The 20,845-nt window shown below is 37.5% G+C and overlaps 2 protein-coding genes across 2 annotated transcripts in view; both read left to right on the forward strand.

The window, feature by feature from the left end:
- pum3 (pumilio RNA-binding family member 3) overlaps positions 1-20,845 on the forward strand; it is a 260,316-nt gene that overhangs the window by 102,926 nt on the left and 136,545 nt on the right. The window lies entirely within an intron of this gene.
- Positions 1-20,845, forward strand: part of LOC128380658 (putative uncharacterized protein MYH16) — a 43,380-nt gene that overhangs the window by 1,052 nt on the left and 21,483 nt on the right. The window contains exons 2-4 of the mRNA XM_053340528.1: positions 5,034-5,147; positions 7,848-7,978; positions 20,398-20,515. Of these exons, the coding sequence (XP_053196503.1) occupies positions 5,034-5,147; positions 7,848-7,978; positions 20,398-20,515 (363 nt within the window). The remainder of the gene's footprint in view (positions 1-5,033; positions 5,148-7,847; positions 7,979-20,397; positions 20,516-20,845) is intronic.

A 20,845-nucleotide genomic window follows, 5' to 3' on the forward strand; every position in this document is an offset into this window, starting at 1 on the left:
TGTTGTTTTTCCATCATTTCCTGAACGTCAGCACTGCACCACCTCACTTTTATACACAAAGTTAGTTGCAGTGCAGCGCTTCAGATTGTGGACTAAAAGTACAGAGACCAGGGAGTGTCCCTGAGAAAACAAAAGTGTTGAATATTTAATATTTGTGCCCTCGATTTAATAATTAGCATACATTAACAAACAGCTTTGATGGAGCTCTGGACTTTTCTTTAGGATAGCTGCTTTATCATCTGATTGGACTTGATAAACCTGGAATGTGTGTGTTATAGTTTATCTGTCTGAAGTTGAGGAAAGTAAAGGATGTCACTTAGATTATGATTGATCTTGTTGCAATGATGGGATTATTAATAATTACAAATAATTAATGAAGACACTCCTACTGTGCTTTGTGTGTAAATGTGCACAGCTCCAGTCTTAAGTTGGAGGTGTTCAGATCATTCCAACACCAGTACTGACTTTTCTCCAAAACCCAGGATTGTTCAGTCATGTGTGAACATAATTGCTGAAGCAGACTGTGAAACTGTAGAGCAAAAGTGAGAGGCTCCACTCAGCTTTTTTGGTTTGGTTGGTACAGTACAGTTTAACTTTTTAGAGGAAAACAGCAATGAAGAAAATTGACTTCCTTACTTTCCCCCCTCTCTCTCTCTCTCTCTCTCTCTCTCTCTCTCTCTCTCTCTCTCTCTCTCTCTCTCTCTCTCTCTCACACTCACACACACACACACACACACACACACATACACATACAATGAGAGGTTGAGTAACCTGATCAATCAGGCACACAAGCCCTGACAATCTCTGGCCGGATATTAACTAACAAACTCACATTCTCTCTCTCTCCCAGTCCCCCTCTCTGTCTCACTCTGCTTTCCCATTCTGGTCAGTGCAGAGGTTGTAGTTAGGGTCATCTCCATGTACACAGTAGTGCAACCCACCCACTAACACACACACACAAACAGAAACCCCCTGTGGTCTGAGCTTGGTCAGGAAATTAGTTTTGAGTCCGTCTGTCATGATGAATACTCCTCTCTCTCCATGTCCTGCTGTGAGTATTTTAGAACCATTTTACAGATGAGAAACTATTCAATATCAGGTCAGTCTTTTTAAAGCCTTACTGATGGAACAATGAGCTAATTTACAAGTATTAGTATTTAGACAGTCAGCTAAATGTGTTTACTTTAAAACTTAGTTGGCCTATTGAAAGCCTACAGTTACAATTAGTTTATTAATTTTTTATTTGTTTGCCTTTTTTGTACTGAAGAGTTTATCTGACTTTATCATTTGTAATGACTTGGTTACTAATAGGACATTAAAGCTGGTTAAACTTGAATGGGTGACTTGAAGTTGTTGCCTTAGTTAAAGTTTAGTTATTTGAATTACAATTGAAGTAGTTAGGGTGGAGGGTTGACATACATTGATGGTAGTAGGATAGTAGTGTCTTCTGTGGAGCTACACCAGATATTTCAAAGGCCTTAGTATAGGAATATTTGGCCAAATTGATTATTTGAAAGCCTGAGAATTAGCTACAGTAGTTACTTTTAAGATAGCTTGAAGATTAGCTAGCTAAAAAACTGAAGCTTTAAAATTACCTTACCATATCTAACATTAGCTAACTTGTATAAAGATATTCTGAAGATAAGATAGCTAAAAATCTGACCCTAGCTAACTTGTACTTTTAAAGGTCTTTAGTATTGAGACATTTTGGAAACTTTTGGTGGTGTTAATGCCTCAGTATGGACACTTCGCTATATTTGGCCTTTCTAAAACCTGAACAGTTTTTAGAATTAGGTAGAGTTGGTCTTTTTTAAGCGTAGGTATTGGAAGGCATAGCTACAGGTAGCCTTTTTAATAGCAAAGTAATGAGACATTTAGCCTGCTTTGGTCATTTAAGACTCAGAACTGGGATATATGTTTTTTTTAGTACATTACTATTGAAATTGCACAGATGGGTACCTAAATGTTTTATTCATTTAACATCCATGTTATTCTGATGTGCAATCCTGCTCCCTACAAATTCTGTTTATATACTCTTAATTTATTTTTGCCAATTATGTTTCCCAGCAAAGCATAATTACAAAAAACAAATTAGTATCATAAAATCGTAATATCTAAGAGACAGGGTTGTAACAGTCAAGCAGGGAGAGTATGGTTGTATCCCACATTCAGACACTATTTTCAATTTATAATGAGATTTTTTGGAAAAGAAAGGGTCCACTGAATGTCATATGCTACAACAATAATGTAAAATGTAAACTTCTTTTTGCTGTACTGAACAACTACAAAACCCCCTCTGCTTCCTCAGGCTCCTGTTGGTACATGTAATCTTTCTCAGAGGGATTAAAACACAATGGACTTGTTTTGATTGCATTTAATCAGGCAACACAAGACTCACTGTGTCATGAGCACCCAACCCACTCATGTTATGACTGAATCCAGTCATATGACGATTAATTGCCTTCTGTCCATCTGTAGATCAGATATGTATGTATTTCCTTCTTTAAGATAAAATCATATATATGAGCCACTCAGGCAGATTTGTCTTGTGTTTATCAACACCCCCAATTTATAATCCTCATCATGTTCAGCAAAAATGAACATTTCTGATGCTATAAGGTACAGACCTTTGATATTTAACTGACTTTTAACCAACTTAAGAGTTTTGAAGAAGTTTTCTTCTGCTTTAACAGGAGGTAAAATTCTGATTTTAGTTTTCCCCTTGTGCTTTTTTTGTGTATTAAAGGACCAGTATGTAGGTTTTAGTGGTATCCAGCATTGAGGTTTCAGATTGCAAATTAATACTATTCTCCTCACCTTCCCCTACAAAATGCAGTGCCAGTGTTTGGTTTGTCCCTTCTGGGCTAAAGTAGAAACACAGTGGTGAAACATGGCAGGCTCCGTGGAACAGGACTCACTCCCTATGTACATATAAATAGCTCATTCTAAAGTAATGCATAATATAACAAATACACAACAATTCTTATTTTCAAGTGATTATACACTGATCGAAACATACTTATATAATATTATATTACATCTCTGTCAATATATCTCCTTAAATCTTAAATACTGGTCCAAGTCAACCTAGTTATTGGTGTTATGAGAGTTGGCGTTTTCCATTTGCTGCCACTCATTCTGCCTCACATTTGAACCATGGCTTCCACACAGAGAGGTAATCCATCACAGTAAACGTTAACAGAGCAGAGGGTAAGGTTTTTACACGATCCCTCTCTCCTCCTGACATGTTTCCCATCACTCACCTGACACGCTCAAAGGTAGAAAAGAAGTCTCCTCCAGGTTACAATATCTCAAGAACATGTCACCTGACAAACTGCCAGCCACATACATGCATATTTATTTTAATGTGTCTGCTGGCCAGGACAGCAGTTCATTTACAGGGAGGTGTAACTGTAGGTTGATTTTGTGGTATCTCACCACATTGGCTACCATATTTTGTTGAATGTTTTCTTTCATCATTGACTGGTAGCCTAAATAACAAAAAAAAAACACGGAAGATAGCTATTATATGTAGTGATGTCTTTAGTCATACATTATATTGTAGACTACTTCACATGTTTAGACTTGTTGAATTGTTTTCTTTTGTTGTTGCTAAGTTATTAATCGGTTGATTATTTTCATAGTGTTTTCATAGCCAAGTAATCCCTTCTCTGAGTTAAATAGGTACTCAGATTTAAGGTCAGTAGAAAAATGAGGCAATAACGTTGATGATATCATTACGATTATGTTGAATTTGTTTTGGGACGTCATGTTCCTTTATAACCTGGGATATAAACTGGGGGAATGTAGAGACATGAGTGATTATGAGGCAGGGCAGACTGATGAAAGACGCTATTGAATTGCATTATGGGAAATGTACTTTAGGATTGGCTGTTTTTGGAGCCTGACTCATACACAGTGACTAAAAGAACGGATGTCTCAGCCTCCTCTGCTTCGATTTAGGCCATTCTTTTGTAATCCATACAAGTACAATTCTAAATCTCTTGAGCAGCTCCTTTTTTATATCATTGTAAATTGAATACCTTTGGGTTTTAGACTGTGATGGATAGACTCAATGATTGATTAGATGAAAAAAAAAATCACTGGACTGATCAAGAATGAAAAGCAGCTTATTTGTTTTGGTCCATAAGTAATTAGGTGAAAACACAGAGAAAACATAACTAACAAATATTAGAATATTCATACCATTCTAATGCATCTTGACCATGCACGTAATGTATGTTTAACATCTTTAACTGTACATGTTGGTGATCAGTAGCATGCTGTGTCAAGTCAATTTTAGCCCAAAATTGTACAAACTTTCATTAGTCCAATCTGATTTCTCTGTCAGTCTGATTCTGGCTCAGCCACAGTCAAACTTGAGTCCACTGATGCGTTTGCTATCTCAGATGGGAAACAGTTGTGTGTTGGTATTTAGGACACGCTGTCTTTGCTTCGGCCGGCTGAAGTCTTTGAAGTCTCACAGGTAACAGCTTTGAATATGGAGGGCAGGACACACCACATTCAGTTCCTTTTCTCTCTCCTCTCATTATTGTGTCTCTCCATTCCTCGCTGACAAAACAATCTCAGTCAGCTCACGAATCAAAGACGGACTTTTTGCTAATTTGGTGTTTGCCTGTGTCAGGGTTCATGATGGCATCCAGACAGTCAAGAAAAGCAGAATGTACAGTTTAGAATTACAGGATGTCTTTCAGATGATGGTTTCAAATATTTCCTGTACACTGCAAAAACACTTAAAGACAGATGGGTCCTAGCCTCCTTTTCGACTCTTCAACGTGCAGGTGTGATCACAGCCTACTTGACCACCCAGTCAATCCACAACTAAAGTGCGCATTTGGTCGATTTCTTTGCAAGATATTTCCATTTCACCAGCAGCCGCTTAGCTCAGACTCCCAGTGGTATTTGGTTGCTGCCAAAGTTTGTGGTTGTGAAATATCATACGGGGGTTACTGTGGTGAAAGTCGATACAAAAAATAATGAAGTAATCTGTCTGTCTGTCTTTTTTTCCAAAGTCTCCAGTGTTCCAGAAAAACAAAGAAGATTTCCCCGCTTCGCTGGGCAAACTACGGCAGCTGATAGAAGACAAAGTTCACATCCTACAATCCACCATCACTGAGGACCAACAGGTAAATAACTTCACAGTGTTAATGCTGATGTCATGTTACTCATGCAGTAGTCAGCAGCCACATAAAAGAGGAAAATTAAAGTTACATAATGCCATTACAATGTATTTAAACAGTACTTTTTTTATCATTAAGTATATACCTGTCATTTTATACAGCACAGAGACATATAATGACTGGATGATTGAAAATCAATTATAGGAACTAATACTTTATTATGTAGGACTAATCTCCTATAGGCCATCCTATAGGTTTCCAGTTGGATACATTTTAACAAAATACTTTACACTTTGATGAGTTAAATCTCTACAAATTAAACTAAAGCTGCATTGAAGGTGTTTGACACCAGCTTTACTGGAATCTGAAACATGATGCCTCAAGTAGAAAACTGTTAGATGATTATCAGCAGTTAAGCAAAGACATCAAGTCTCATTTTGTCTTTGTTAAGGTTGGTTTTTTTTCTTTCCTTTTTTTACCTTGATGTTTTTTTTAAATGTAAATCTTTGCTAGAGGGTACAGGTCTAATTGCTCAACACTGCCTTTACTGCATTCCTTCTATACAAGGGGGTTGTTTTCATCTGCACTGTGTTTTTGTGCATTGCTTGATTCTTGATTCCCTCCGTTGCTTTGTGGGAATCCGTGGCCCTTTCTGTCTTTCTCGTTTCTCTCTCACTCTTTTCTTTTCGTCTTTGTTGGGCTCTCCTGAGGCCGTGTTCAGACAGGCAGCTCAAATCCAATTTACTGTATTGAATAAGTGTCAGGCATTCTTTCTGAAGCCTTTAATGAAAAAAAAAACTAAGGTAGCAACCTTTTTAAAAAGTGGTCGCTTTTATTTCACTTTTTGTGACTTGTGCTTTATGTCAGGCTTCTAAAATGTTTTGAAATGAGCGTGATGTCTGAAAATGTGAGTAAAAACCAGCCCTGCCAGGAATTCACAATCCTCAGCTTACAAAGATTAATGCAAATTCCAGCAATGTTTGCAAAATCTTTCATTTTTTCACATACTTACAATTTTTCTGCCAAACCCCCCCCCCCCCCCCCCCCCCCCCAAAAAAAACTGTTAATTTATATGTTGGACCATGATAATCACAAAAAAGAGTACAGTTTCATTTCGCCACTCGTAAATGTCAATGTCGACAATGAGGACAAAAGATCACATTTGAAAAACAAAGTGGCAGGTTGTCCCCTCATACTGAGTCACATGGACACAGACAGACGTTAGGGGGACGATGAGGGTGATCATCATGTTCTGCCAACATGACTCAGTCAGTCTGTTGTCTTTCAGCCCACAGCCGCTCACTGAAAGACTCCGACAACTCGACGAGTTCAGGCACACCGCGTTACATGTCCTTTCCATCAACTTCATCTTTTTTTCTTGTCGTGCCCTCACGCGTCTCCTCTGGTTATCCTTCTCTGTCTTCTGTCTGCTGTTTTTTTTTTCTCTACAGTACCTGTCAGCCTTCCCGCTCCCCCTTTCCTCCCTCAGCTGGTGATTCATCGCTTTCTTTTACTCAACATGTTGCTATGTCTGACAGACTGAGACTAGTGAGAATTGAAATGTTATATGGGGACATTCTTATTCAAATGTTCACCAGACTAAATAATCTATGATGATTTATGGAACATTTGACTGCTTTGTCTTGAGTGAGTGTGAGCTCACTGTTTTTCCTTTGAGAATCGGTGTATAAGGGTTGACTCTTTCACACAATAAAATGTCTTCATTTGGATGTGTCATTCGGGGAAAGAACTATGAACCAATGATAAATCCAGCCTAACAATATCAATCAAAGTTGTGCAATCAAATGTATCATATTTGCTCCAAAAACATCTTCTGTATCTTGACTTCTTCTGTCTGTGCATCATGTCTGGTGTGAGTTACTGGTGTCATATATGATGAACATGTTTCACCCTTTAGATTTGTACAGGTGCAGATATAAACCAGTAACCTAGTGTTTGTTGTTATCCAAAAACATCTCTAATTTAAGAATAATCTCAGTAAACCTGAGCAATCTAGCAAACAGGCTGCAACATTTCAAGTTCTTCTCATATCTTTTTGTAACACACATTCATGGCAGCTACAGAATTGTTGCTTCACTCTCACACTTGCGGTGTCTCAAACCACATACTTCTGTTAGTGCACTATGTACTTAATTGTGCAGTGTGCCAATTTCGACAGGTTAGTGTTGTTTCAAATCAAACACGGCTGTTGCGCACTTACCGGAAATGACAATTAGCTAGTTAGCAAGTTAGCATTCTTTGTTCCAAATCATTACAGACTGCTAAATGAACCCAATAACCCCTACTGATGGCTTATAGGACAACAGTATAGTGGTGCTTTGTGCAAAAACACATGTATAAAGCCTTTGTTTAATGTGGCGATGTTCACTATAGTTACAAAATTCTCAGCTGCCAAGATGGCGACCATTGAACGCAAGAAGTGTCCATAGTTCCACACTCAACTTTTTAACCGTCTTTAGTGCACCATCTGGGTACTTAAAGTGCACTGCATTTTCCCATACTTCTCAGTGTGAACGCACTCATGCACTCAAAATATTAAGCATAAGTACAGAAGTACAAGATTTGAGACACACAACTGATATTCGTGTTAACAGGCTAATATGTTAACTGACTGTAAGCATGAACCAGCAGACTTCCAACGTGGCTGCCACCTGAAGGCCTCTTTTTATGATTTCTCTGTGGTAGGGTTCAGCCAGTGAGTTGGACACTGGAAAAGGAGAACTGTGGAGGTTTGCCATCCTAAGTGAAGAGTTGACCTCTCACCTCCAGCAGCTGCAGAGGCAGACAGAGCAGGAGCTGAGCAGCATAGACACACAGTGAGTCATTCAAATATTATGTGGTCGATACAATGAGGCTACTGTATCTATGAGAGTGCACATAAATTGTTGATACCATTACTCTGTCAGACAAAATGATTAATATCCATCTTTCTATTCATAAGGATTATCACTCAGATGTCAGTGTTGTTTCTGTGAGCAGGACATACAGTTAGGGTATTGACTGTAATACCAGTGGATACAAATAAGTACAATAGGAGACATTACAAAAAAGTACGATTCTTTCATGTTTTACTGAACAAGATGTCAAATTGCCTCCCTTGGTAATCCTTTTCATTGAGAAATATTCACCATCCTAAAAATATACATTTAGCACTTTGGGAAAATCCTTGATTGTTCATCTTTCGGGAACTGGACTCTCCTCTTTTATAGAAATCCGGATGTGCTGCGTCTTGTGTGAACATGTGAGTGGGAGGCAGCTCTGTGCTGGTTTGTGGGGTTTTGTCACAGAGCTGGAACACGACTGTGGGAGTTTTACTGTATCTCATAACAGCAGCAGGTTCTGCTCTGCTGGAGAAAACAACAGGATCCTGCCTGCCTGTGAGTGTGTGTGAGTATGTGTGTATGTGTGTCTGTGTGTGTGTGTGTGTGTGTGTGTGTGTGTGTGTGTGTGTGTGTGTTTGTGTGTGTGAATGTGTGTGGCTGAGAAAGGGTGAGTGACGGGAAAAGAGGGAAAACGAAAGTGAATGGCTCTTTCAGGCATTTGCGGTTTTGTGTTCCAGTAAATCTATCTTTTATAAGGACCAAATTTCAACTTGGTAAATGAGGACATTTTGTCTTGTCCTCACGTCTTGTGTGTAAAAGATATGAACGTATAAAAAAATTGATTTATTGCAGTACATTAATGTATTTATGAAGACAGTGAGATTTTGTTACATACACTGTTCCCAACGGTCAAAAATGAATGTCCATGCTCATTTTCTTTTCTTTTTGACACTCCTGTTCCCATCAACAGTGGAACTTTTGTCCTTTGTCTTTGTCTGGTTTGACTGTTTATAAAGCATAAGGTATAAAACATCACCAAATTCAGTGTTAGACCTTTTTAAACAATTTAATTCCGACTTACTACCACAGGTTTTAAACATATTTTTGGAAATTATGATCAATAGGCCTCATTAAATGAAAGTATACTTCACCTGGTATACCTTGATCATATTTTAAATTTGCTTGTCTAGATGCATAAAGTAGTATCTGTTGATACTGAGCACAGATCTGAAACCAGCAAACATTTTTCCTGCAGTCTATAACCCTCTCTTCCTCTGTGTGGAAAATATTAACTGTGACTACACATCAGCTCATGCACCTACAGGCTTTTTAGGCATGTGAAAATGTTAACTAGTTTCTTCCAAAGGTTTCTGGAATTGCATCACTACATTGGATCGGCCTTGCGATGACAGATGCACCATGTGTCATGTTTAGTTTAATACATGTAACATACTGCTACTGCGGTACAATAACTCTTTATAGTGGTTTGTACTGGCACAGACTTGACAAACAGGACTGACTATGATAAAAAATGATCAGAGCTGATGTTGCACTCACTTTGTTTTGTGTCTCTACACAGCAGGTAAGGGGAAAAGGCTTTACTCAGCGTAATTATACACTCCTACATCTCTTCACCAACGCGCCATAAGGTATACAGTACTGCAAACGGTATTAAGTTTGCAGTGTTTCAATAATATCTCCCAACATTCAACTTTATACAGTAGAGTAAATCTTTAGTAACCTCAATTGAGTGTCAACACTTGTGATTAAGGTGTAAGTTTCACATTAAGTGCTTGTTAGATCGTCAAACTTCATTTGAAAACCATTACTGCCACACCTTTCTAATGTCAGTAAATATGGGCGTCGCATTTGACAGTTTTTGTAACTTTCCCAAAACTGGCGATCTGACAACCACGCCCACTTGACAAAACGATTGTCCAAGTTTTTTGAGGTGAGAAAGTAAGCAGAGTAGGAACTGTTACCTTTTGTGATTCGTATCCTGTGCAACACCATAAATTCCCTCGAGGCGAAAATGTGTGTGTTTCATCAGCATTATTTGAGCAATAATTGCATCTCGCCCTCAAAGGAGTGCTGAGAAAAGCTATAAAACACATCTGCCTTTAGATGTGGTTGGACAGCACTTTGTACAAATGAGTTCATTTGAGGTCTTAAAGGCGCACCTCTGCCCTTACATTTAATGCTTTTATTGTGAGGCACATTCAGTGACTAGCATAGCATCAGCTTTATGTCAGCCTTGGCTTCCTACAACAAATGAATGGAGCAGAATGGAAAACTTTGCAACTTTATTTCTCACTTCTAATGGATATGGGATATGCTTAGTGGAGTCATTACTGGCACTCATTAGGCCTATCTCTATAATTACGTTATCAACTTATCGCACAATAATGTTGTGTAATCATCATGCCTATATATGGACTTATTGTATGTAGGGACAGACCTTGATCTTGACTTCAATATTGCCACTCTTCACATTAGCAGCTAAGAGGCTATTCATGTCACTTTGGCTAAGTGAGTAGTGTCCTCCATTCCTCACTGTGTAGTCCTGATTGGAGACTTGGCGCCACTTGTATGGAATTAAAGGTAAATAACTATCCTAGCCCATAATAGCAGTCTGTGTTTTTAATGGAAGTGAAGCACCCACTCTCCAATCCCACCCTCCACCCCCCTTTCATTATTATACTATTATATTATCAGTATATCAGTGGTATCAATTGGACTTCAAATGACAATAATATTGTTTATCGTTTATTATTTCTGAGACAATATATCGTCCAACAAAAGTAGTTATTGTGACAGGCTACCTATCAACCATCATCATCAACATTAACCTAAAAGCAAAACCGAACTCCAGGTTCAAGAACAACCCTTTAGAAACAGATGCTACGTCTACATCTATCTTTCTCCAAACATCAAGCTTGTAGGTAAATCAGTAAAAGTGAAGTCGAAAGAAAGTTAGGCAATGCTCGAAACCCGGTTTCAATGTAAGCTGTGAAAGAAAGTGAAGGTTCCTGGTGAATTATCAGTTTGCGTCGCCTCTTGTGCTGTGTTGACAGTAAATCTTCAGATGGTGGTAGGTGGCTGCTGCCTCACCCTGTTCTCTCCTGCTCTCTCTGTACTCCTGCCACGATGAGTAGTTTGGCAGAACAACACTTCAACTGGTCTTACTTCTGTCAGACAAGACAAGCTAAAACACATTTCAGGATTCAAGGTGTGCCAGCAGATACACACCCACCCACAAACACACACACACACACACACACACACATACACATGCACACATGCTATTCTGATGTTTTTCCAGGAAATCTCCAAATTTCATCAAATTGCGCGCTCATCGCCAATACTGACAGCATCTAGTCACAGCATGGATCAAAGGCTTAATCAGACAAGATTCGTATTTTTTTTATTAAACTGTTACATGTCTCCTGTTGCTCTGCCCCACATGATATCCACTCCTCTCATCCACTTGGCTTACGGGAAGGAAAACGTCACTCTGCTTTCATTTTTACTGGGGTTTTCCTCAGCTTTAAGGGAGGCTTATATGGTAATGACAGCGCCAACAACACTGGTTCGGGTTGTGCAGGAAAGAGGATTGAACTAAGACTCTGCAACATTTAGGAAGGGAGATAAGGCCTTTCTTAAAAGTAGCAGGAATCAAGCAGCTTTTGCTCCATTCACCTCTGGAACAGTTTTCTTCTAAACTTTCTCTTCAATTCAGTTTCCTTGTTAAGGTGATAATGATTCCTGTTCAACCCTTCCAACAAACACAACTGTGCTTCTGTTTGTCTGAAGTGAGAACATAATCCCAACCAAGCAGTAACCTCCACGGATCAGTCTTGAAACTGATGTGGTCTTATTGGGCTTTCACACCAAAATGTCCTCAAACTAAGCAAGGCAAAGCAGGATGAAGAGCATAAGGTACAAAGAACTCGGATACCAAAGACTTCATTACACTGTAAATGTTCACAATACTAAGTGTACTCTGCTCTAGGTAGTCAGGGTATTGGGAGATTTAAAGTTCAATTTCATTCATTTTGGCAGCATAACTTAACTTTGGGCATCTTCATCAAAAACTATGACCTTGTTGCCTGGTTAATCACTGTTAACATTTATAGCTGAAAGGCCTTCCAGACTGCCATTCAATGCAACAACTTTTATTGACGTCTATTTAATATTACAAAACTGCCTGACCTCCACTCCTTCGCTTTTACTTTGGTTCAACGTTGCTGTTTGCAGCTGTCCGGACAAAATAACGGTGTCCTACTTAAACTTTCACACAGCTCAAGATACAAAACAGCTTCTTGTTTTTAATACTCAAGTGAATTTCTATAGAAGTTGAATGCTTGAACTTGTGACTGTCCCTTGTTTCCTGCCTGAATAGGGGAAAAAAATGTCTTGCTGTAAACACATAAACCATTTTGTACTCATTTTGAAAATGATTCCATTTATTTTTATAAACTTATTTTGTTTATAGGACGTGATCCTTAAAAGGAGATGAAAGCTGTTTAGTAGAACAAAATAAAGCCAGGATTCTCATACTCATGACCAAAAACAGCAAAAATGCAAATTTGTCATTTTCAGATCAAATTACCAAAACTGGAATCAGGCATGTTTCCTTTTTCATTCTTAATTTGTTTTTTTAAGCTCTGCGTTATTTCTAATTGAGCTGTAGGAATCTAAATTAGTAACACACACAAATCATTAAACATTTCAACTTGGACGTTCCATTAGATGTTTATCTGTTTTCTTAGGAATCCACTTTATAAATACACATTGTGTTTTTATTACTGGAAGCATCCAGAGCTGCATGGTGAGCCTAGGTCAGTAAATTTCACAATTCTGACTATGAACCCAAGTGTCCACCCTCCTCTTAACCTTTGACCTCTCTGCCTGAGGAGTGGGAAACACCCAAGATAAGGATTGTCTTGCTTAAAGAACAGGAATCTTAAAAGGCCACTTCACCCAAATTACATACTAAAGAGTGTGTAATTTGGGTGACCTGTGTGTGACCTGTAGGTAGGCTACATATTTAAGACCTCTTTAGAGCAAATTTTACTAGGATTGTTAATACAAATTATATTCATTATTGGTTAATCTGCTCATTACTTTTTGCATCAATCATTTTATCATTTTGTCTATAAAATGTCAGATTGTTGTGGAAAATATGTATCAAAATTTCTGAGATCCCAAGTTCATGACATCTTCAAATGACTTGTTTTGTCTGAACAACCTTCCAAAATCTTAAAATGTCCAATTTAAGACACAAGCAGAAAACAAGGCAGAAATCCCAGAGACTGATTATGTCAAAACCTTGACAAATCAAACCAAAACTGGTAACTCCACAACTCCTGAGTAGGGCCCGACCAATAAGGGATTTTTGGGGCCGATACAGGTATTGGGGAATAAAAGAATAATAATCTTAATCATAAATACACAGAATAAACACACTTTTATAAATATATATTAATCTCGAATTAGGAAAAACGATTAAATATACATAAAATGCTGCCTATATAGCTTTTTAAAAAATCAGCATATATGGGGCGGTATAAACACTGGTACCACTGACCTACTGTCTGTGATAGGTCAATATTGTCTGATAATATTGGTTGACTGATATACCAGACCCTTTAATAAGTAGCAACCAGATAATAGTAATTTGAGCATGAAAGTTCATATTTGACCTTAGAAATAGTAGTTAGTGAGAAAACATCATAAGGAACAGGTGGTCGTATATTGGCGGAGTATATACGTAACTGAACCATCTCCATGACAACATCATCCACTGATGTAGACTGTGAGATGCAGCTGATAGCTCAATAAATATTCAAAACTGTAAAGACATTTCAACACTTTTGCCTTATGAGTTGTGTCAAAAACATGAATAATTAAAAACGATCAAGAAAAGCAAACCAGTGTTATTATCCGCAGAAGAGCATGATGGACTGAAAGCTCGCAGCGGGTCATCACACGGTGGAGGAATAAATGAAGTTTGATTGTGATGGATTTCATGTGCTGTTTTTCACTGGTATTTTCCCATAGATAGACAGAAACAGTCTTTTTAGCCCGGGTTACGCAAGGAGACTCCAGCTTGTTGCCAAGACTAACAGGCAGACTGGCAGTTTTGGAAAAATTCTCCTGAACTCTATCAACCTCCCTCCTAATCTTCATGCTCCTCTTCTTCCTCCTCCTCCTCCTCCTCCTCCTCCTCTTCTCTGAACGATCATCCTTTCACTCTCCTTTATATCTTCAACATCTTACGACATCGAGCGTGAAATCGATCAACAAGGTGGAAAAGCTCTAAAGCCAGAATGATTTATCCCACTGAATTTGAGTCCTTGTGTCCGGAAGAAGCTTCATTTCCTTTTAAAGAACAGCAGAACCACAAAGGTCAAAGGTCACCGTGATGTGACGAGAGATGGTGATCATTTATAGTCTGAGATTATTGGTCAGAGTAGCATGAGGCTGCTTTCTTTTATCGCTTTCTTTCTTTCTGTTTGTTTGTTTGTTTATCCTTTTTTTCATTTTTTGTCCACTATTAGCATTTCTCTTGATCTTTCTGTTTACAAGATTGTTTCATTTAAGCTTATTTTTCTCTCTTTATTCTTTTATTCTTTCTTCTTTGTGTCTCTCTTTTTATTGATTTCTGTTTCTGTCTTTCCTTCTGATTTATAGACACGGCACTCCCTCCTTCACAGCATCTGCCTTTCTTCTGCCATCCTCCTCCTCCTCCTTCTCTTCCTCCTCCTCCTCCTCACCCTGTCAAAACATTTTTGCTTCGTCCTTGCATTCCTCTCATCCTGTTTCCCTCCTTTCTCTCTCTTTTTCTTGATTCAAGATGTTGATCTTCTTTCACCTCCTTTGCTCTCAGCTGTTTATTATTTTCCTTAAAAAAATCTTTCAACTTTCATACACATTTTATTTCTTTATCCCTCTTTTTCTTTTCCCTCACTCTCCCTCTACCTTTGTCTTTCATTTCCAATCCTCCCATTTTTTTCTAAGAGCACATGAACCATTTGAGTTTTGTCCATTTTGAAGTTATAAAAAAGCTGTAGAGGGCTGCATTGTTTTATAGAAAAATGAATACATTTTCATTAATAGTTCATTTGTTTTCTAAGCATATGAATGAATCATTTAGTGTGTAAAACACAGTGAACAGATAATCAATCAATCATATTTAAATCAGAAAACCTCACATCGGAAAAGCTGCAGCTCAACATTTATCAGTATTTTTGCTTAAAGAATGACTTTAATATACTTAATTTATACTTTCAAGCATTAGTTTCCCTTGTGATTGTAAATTTGATGTACACACAAACATTTTGAACACAATCAGTGTGAAGTAGAAGAGGAGTCAGACATGAATATTTATATTAATTTCCATACAGGTGGACCACCTCTGTCCATGACTGAAACACTTTCTGGAGAGGATTTTATTCATCAAAATGAATCCTGGCTGCACTGTGAATACACACACTATACTAGCGTGTATACATCCTGTGTAACCTCGACACTGTGAAAAATTCTATATGTGACAGGCTGCGAGTGGTGAGATACGTTAATGTAAAAAAAATAGAGACTAAAATAACACCCACACATTTTCCACCTGCAATTATGGAGTGAAATGTGTTTGTCACATACATTCATGTAATTATGGAGCCCTATTCACGCTTTTCTGTACGTAAGCACCTAATCAGAACATACTGACAGCTGGCAGAGAGAGTGTGTGTGTGTGTGTGTGTGTGTGTGTGTGTGTGTGTTGAGAGAGAGAGGGAGATAGAGAAGGATTTGACACATTGTTACCATGCGGCATATGCCTGTTTGTATGCATGTTCATCTAAGTGTGTGTGTGTGTGTGTGTGTGTGTGTTTCTAAAATTGTCAAAACCACACACACACACACAATTACAGCCTTTTCAGTGTGATGAATGATGTTCCTCGTCATTCGTCATACACACACACACACACACACACACACACACACACACACACACAAGTGATTGGTTAAGATGAGTCGTGATTGACAGGTGACAAAGTTGCTCATTTGCATGACACTTCAAAGTCTTTAAATCTACTTGAGATTTCTCTCAAGATGTTTATTTCTTAGTAACGTTGTACTGAAGGATGCTATCAGAAGCTGCTCTGCAAGACTTCTGAGTTAAAGTTAAATTACCGAGAGATTTCTCACAATCCAGCAGGAGTAGCCTTACGGTAGGATAACAGTTACCATGGTAATGCATTCCTGTTTAAGTAAATCACATATTGATTGGCGGTGGTGGCTTTTTTGTAGTAAGATTATTCAGAAAATCAAGTTTGCATGAAGTTATTGTTACCTAAAAAAAGAGAATATACCTGAGCTGATGAATAAATGAATTTTGAAAAAAATAGAAAGATCCTGAAAAATTAAATTAGTAATGATTGTGGACAGAAATGACTGACAGGATAAAAGTCTCAAAGTTTTTATTGTTGTTCATTCATTTTTTTAATATTCAGACACTCAGCACACATTTTTATTTAGTTCATCAATGAAAAGAGATTTTACATTAAGTGATATTCTTCATTTTTAGTGCAGTAATTTTTCTATCTGTATATGTATGGAAAACAGATATAACTGCCTCAAAATGCACCAAAGTAGAAATATAAGGATTTGTCTTCAAGGGCAGATGTTAAATTTGTGCAAATCTTACTTTTATTAAAACTACTATGAAAAATATTTCCCGAGATGCTTCAGGCAACTGGACACAGGACTTTTTTGATGCTTATTGCACAACTAAGTTTTCATGACCACAATAAAACTCTTTGTTTTCATTAAGAGGCAGGGGGGGCTTCACAGTGCTGTCAGGATCAAATATTATTATATTAGTGACTGAATACTTACACATGTGGAAAAGAACAATATGTTAAACATGAATATCAATGCTTTCAGAACATTTTAAACATGTTTTACAAACAAAGCCGTTAGTAATCTGACCGGGTGATAATTCAATTTCAATAGCAGATTTCAGCAAAATCCTCTCATGGTCAATTCTTATGAATCTATAAATGTCTAATGTCCAAATTAATGATTATAGATAAGCTGTCATTATGAAAAACAGTTTATTTTTTAAAGTTGCTCTTAAACATTTATATGTATGCTTATGTTTAGTTCAAATTTATATAAAAACGCATTAGTTTAATTAAAATATCCATATTAATATTGTGATAAAAAGGTTCCTCATTTATAGTAAAATACCCTGAGTTGTTAGAATTAGTCCAGAAATTAGACTTCCTCACTGACTGACTGGCTCCATGCTCTGATGCTCACGGAGAAGTTTGTTCCCTGTAATGGATGATGTGTTAACCCACATCCAAATATTAATATATTGAAAAGTCTTTCAGTTTGAATTAGAAAAAAAGTGAAATTAATTTGCACATACCTTGTTATCATCAGAAATGAGCTTTATCAGTGTAAACATTTTATTTTGTTAAAGCAGGATCGAAGGTTATTGTCCTGTTTTAGATTAACTTCAGATTTCTGTCCGTCTCCTCCTTACAGTCCTCACACACACACACACACACACACACACACACACACACACACAGCAGAGAGAGTCAGTACGCCTCCTTGAAAACCTCATTAACAGAATGTTAATATATTTCCCAGAGGGCCTTTGTGTTTCTGTGCTGTTGTTTGCGTCGTTTCTACTAATTTGCCTTTCTCTACATGTCGGTGTCACGTCTTCCGTTTGTTCATCAAAGGCTTCCTTCAGATGAGCCTCCTCTTCTTCCTCACAAACAAAACACTTCTCTGAGCTCTTATCACCTGCTGTTCTCTCACTTTGGTACAGAGGTTTAGCGCCTCCCAGTGCACAGCTGGTCAACTACACCGTAACATCTGAATGAAACTTCACTGAACAAGGACCTTCAGTTTGTGACTGTAGAGTTCATATGACTGTTTCTGGCTGCCACACTAGCTACTTGTGATATAAGTACCATTATTATTCATGCTGTACTTGCTATTACTACTACAGTAGTGGTATTTCAACTCTTAGTACTACTGTAGTAGTTATGTACTGCTGCTAGTCATAGAATCAGAACTGAACAAGTAATACGACAGCTATAACTACTACTTCTACTACAGCTAATACTACTGCTAGCCTAAATACTACTCCTGTTTACAGATACGTCTACTAGCCTGTTCTGCCTATTAATGTTATTAGAAATAATGCTACTGTGTCTACTACCGCTAGCACTACAAATACGGTCACCTTTCTGCTAAAACTACTAGCTTGTACAACTAATAATACAGTTATTGGTAATAATACTAATAATACTATAATGGTACTATAACTAACTGCTAGAATATTCAGTAGGCCTACCACTGCTAGTGCTAACACCGCTAACACTTCAACTCCTACCACTAGCACTGTCACCTTTAGGCTACTGTTACTACAACTGCAGCTGCAACTGTCCTCATTGTTTCTAGTGCTACGCTGCTACATGTATTGATAATCATAATATAGCCAGTGCTAGTATGGCAACAAGTAGATTTGCTAGTACTGGTAATGCTATTGCTAATACAGTAGCAGCAAAGCAGTGTAGAACCACCAGCATTACTACTATTAGTATTACTAGCACTAGCTCTGTTTGTGTAATTTATATTTTAATATTGCCTTTAATAATATAGTTTTCATTATGAAAAGCACTGAAAAAGGTGCTGTACAAATAATACTTAGGATAGATTAGGGTAATGTGGGGCACATTTTGCAATTCTGACGTGTTTACCTTATTTACACACTAATCCAATATATTATCAACACCCTTATATCATTATGAAATCCCTGAGATGTTTCCTTGTTAAATTGGATTAAGGAACAAGGCTCTTATATTCATATTCCTTATGCCAAATTGCTTCAGAATTTGTAGATTGTGTAACCTGGGACACTAGTTAGTTTTTAAGCTTAGAAATACCCAGATTTTTACAAAGCCACCTTATATCTGCCACAACATTCTGAAATGTGCATAACCATAGTTTTTAGGTTCAAAAACTAGTAGCCTGTATGTTCACTTGTGTAATTTTAAACATATATAATATAACCTACACATTTTACATATACTAGTTAGCGTTAAAATAATTGAATAGGAAAAAGTGATAAATGCACTGGATCTTAGTTGTCCAATGTTAGTCAGTGTCCCATATTACCATAATCCACCCTACTTACTTAATATCAGTACTACTTTTGCTGATACAAGTGTTAGCACTACTACACTGCTCTAAGTGCTTGTACTGTTGCTGGTAGAGTTAAAGAGCATCTACTGCAACATGGAGTTGTGACTCATGCTGTGTTCACAGTCTCAGCACTCACATGACTTGCTGTAGCTGGGTGTGATTGTGAATATTTGACTTTAAGCAACAAGGATTAATTACCACTACATCAGCTGTTCATGTCTGTGTGTATCTATGAAAACATCACTGTGTTTGTTAAAGGACAGGAACATGTCAAGTCTCATGTCAAAGATGATGACAGGAGCCAAGAGCAAATGTAAGTCAAGAATGGTTAATGTGGGAAAGATGCTGGCCTAAGTTCCCAAACCTGCAGAGACCGACTGTGAGGGAGAGTGAAGGCAGTGAGGTTGCAGGAAATGAGACCAGATGGTTGATGGTTCAAATCCCAAGGCCACAAATATCCATGAGTAATCTTTTTTATCCATGAATGACTGAAAAATGAAAACAACAATAGAGTATGAAAGCTTTTTTGGATCATTTCAAAATGATACCCATTTTCTCAAGTAAATCTCTCAGCTGAGACAAATGGACAGCAAAGAAGTCTGTCCATACCTGTTTTACTGAGCTCAGGAGCTGCTCTGGTTGGTTGTTCAAGAAAAAGATATGAAACAGCACCACCTGAATCCACTGTGTGCATAAATAATACTAATTTATACATTAGCATTATTTTCCATCAACTGTTTCTCTTGACATTTTTTAATCATGTGCTTGATGTTGGCTTGATTATATAGTACATGTCTGTATGTTAATGTGGGCATTCAACGTCCTTTTTGTGCATTTATTTTCAGTAAAATCAACAATATTTACATGTGTAACACATATGTTAGCAGTAAAGCATTAAAGTAGGACAGGAAGTAACCATATATATTGTAGGTATTAACATTAGGAATTTCTCATTTCTAATTATCACAATAAATAATCTGAATTACATACAACTAAGTAGATAATATCTGCAAAGACCACTGTTATTCATTTTGTCAAAATAAAAAGATGTATATGTTGTATTTATTTTTTAGTGGTATTTAGGTCTTGTCGCTAATATACAATTAAATGTAAATTATATTAGTTGTAATGCCGGCAGGAGTTTAGGTGCATTTTGTAAATTGAATGTTTCTGTGTGTTGTCAGACTCTTTCGGATTAAAAGCCGCTTGCAGCCGCTGACCGCTGAGCTGTTTAATCTGCAGCAGAAGACGAGACGAACAGAACAAGACCTGAAGAGGAGCTCCAGTCTTCAGACATCCACTGTAAGAGACTGCAGCAGGAAATACTAACTAGTCACAGTGGGTTAAAAAAAAACCCAAAATGTCAGGTTAAAAAGTAAGCAGTGACAGCATCTCACACTCTGTTATTCATTAATTAAGACCACAGGACGTTGGTTGAATGCTGAGTAAAAAACTAAGTAAACTTTGAGGTTTGATTATATTGTCACACACACTGATGCTAAGGCCAGAAATACTCAATGCTCAAGTACACAAAAGCTGGTCAAACAAGAGGAAAGTGGAGGAATGAGAATGAGTGTTTTAGTAAATATGACACAACCTCAGGGAAGTGTTTTCTTTTAAAGCTCAAAATCA

The sequence above is a fragment of the Scomber japonicus genome, chromosome 19 (genome assembly GCF_027409825.1).
Source record: "Scomber japonicus isolate fScoJap1 chromosome 19, fScoJap1.pri, whole genome shotgun sequence".
Classification (NCBI taxonomy): Eukaryota; Metazoa; Chordata; class Actinopteri; order Scombriformes; family Scombridae; genus Scomber; species Scomber japonicus.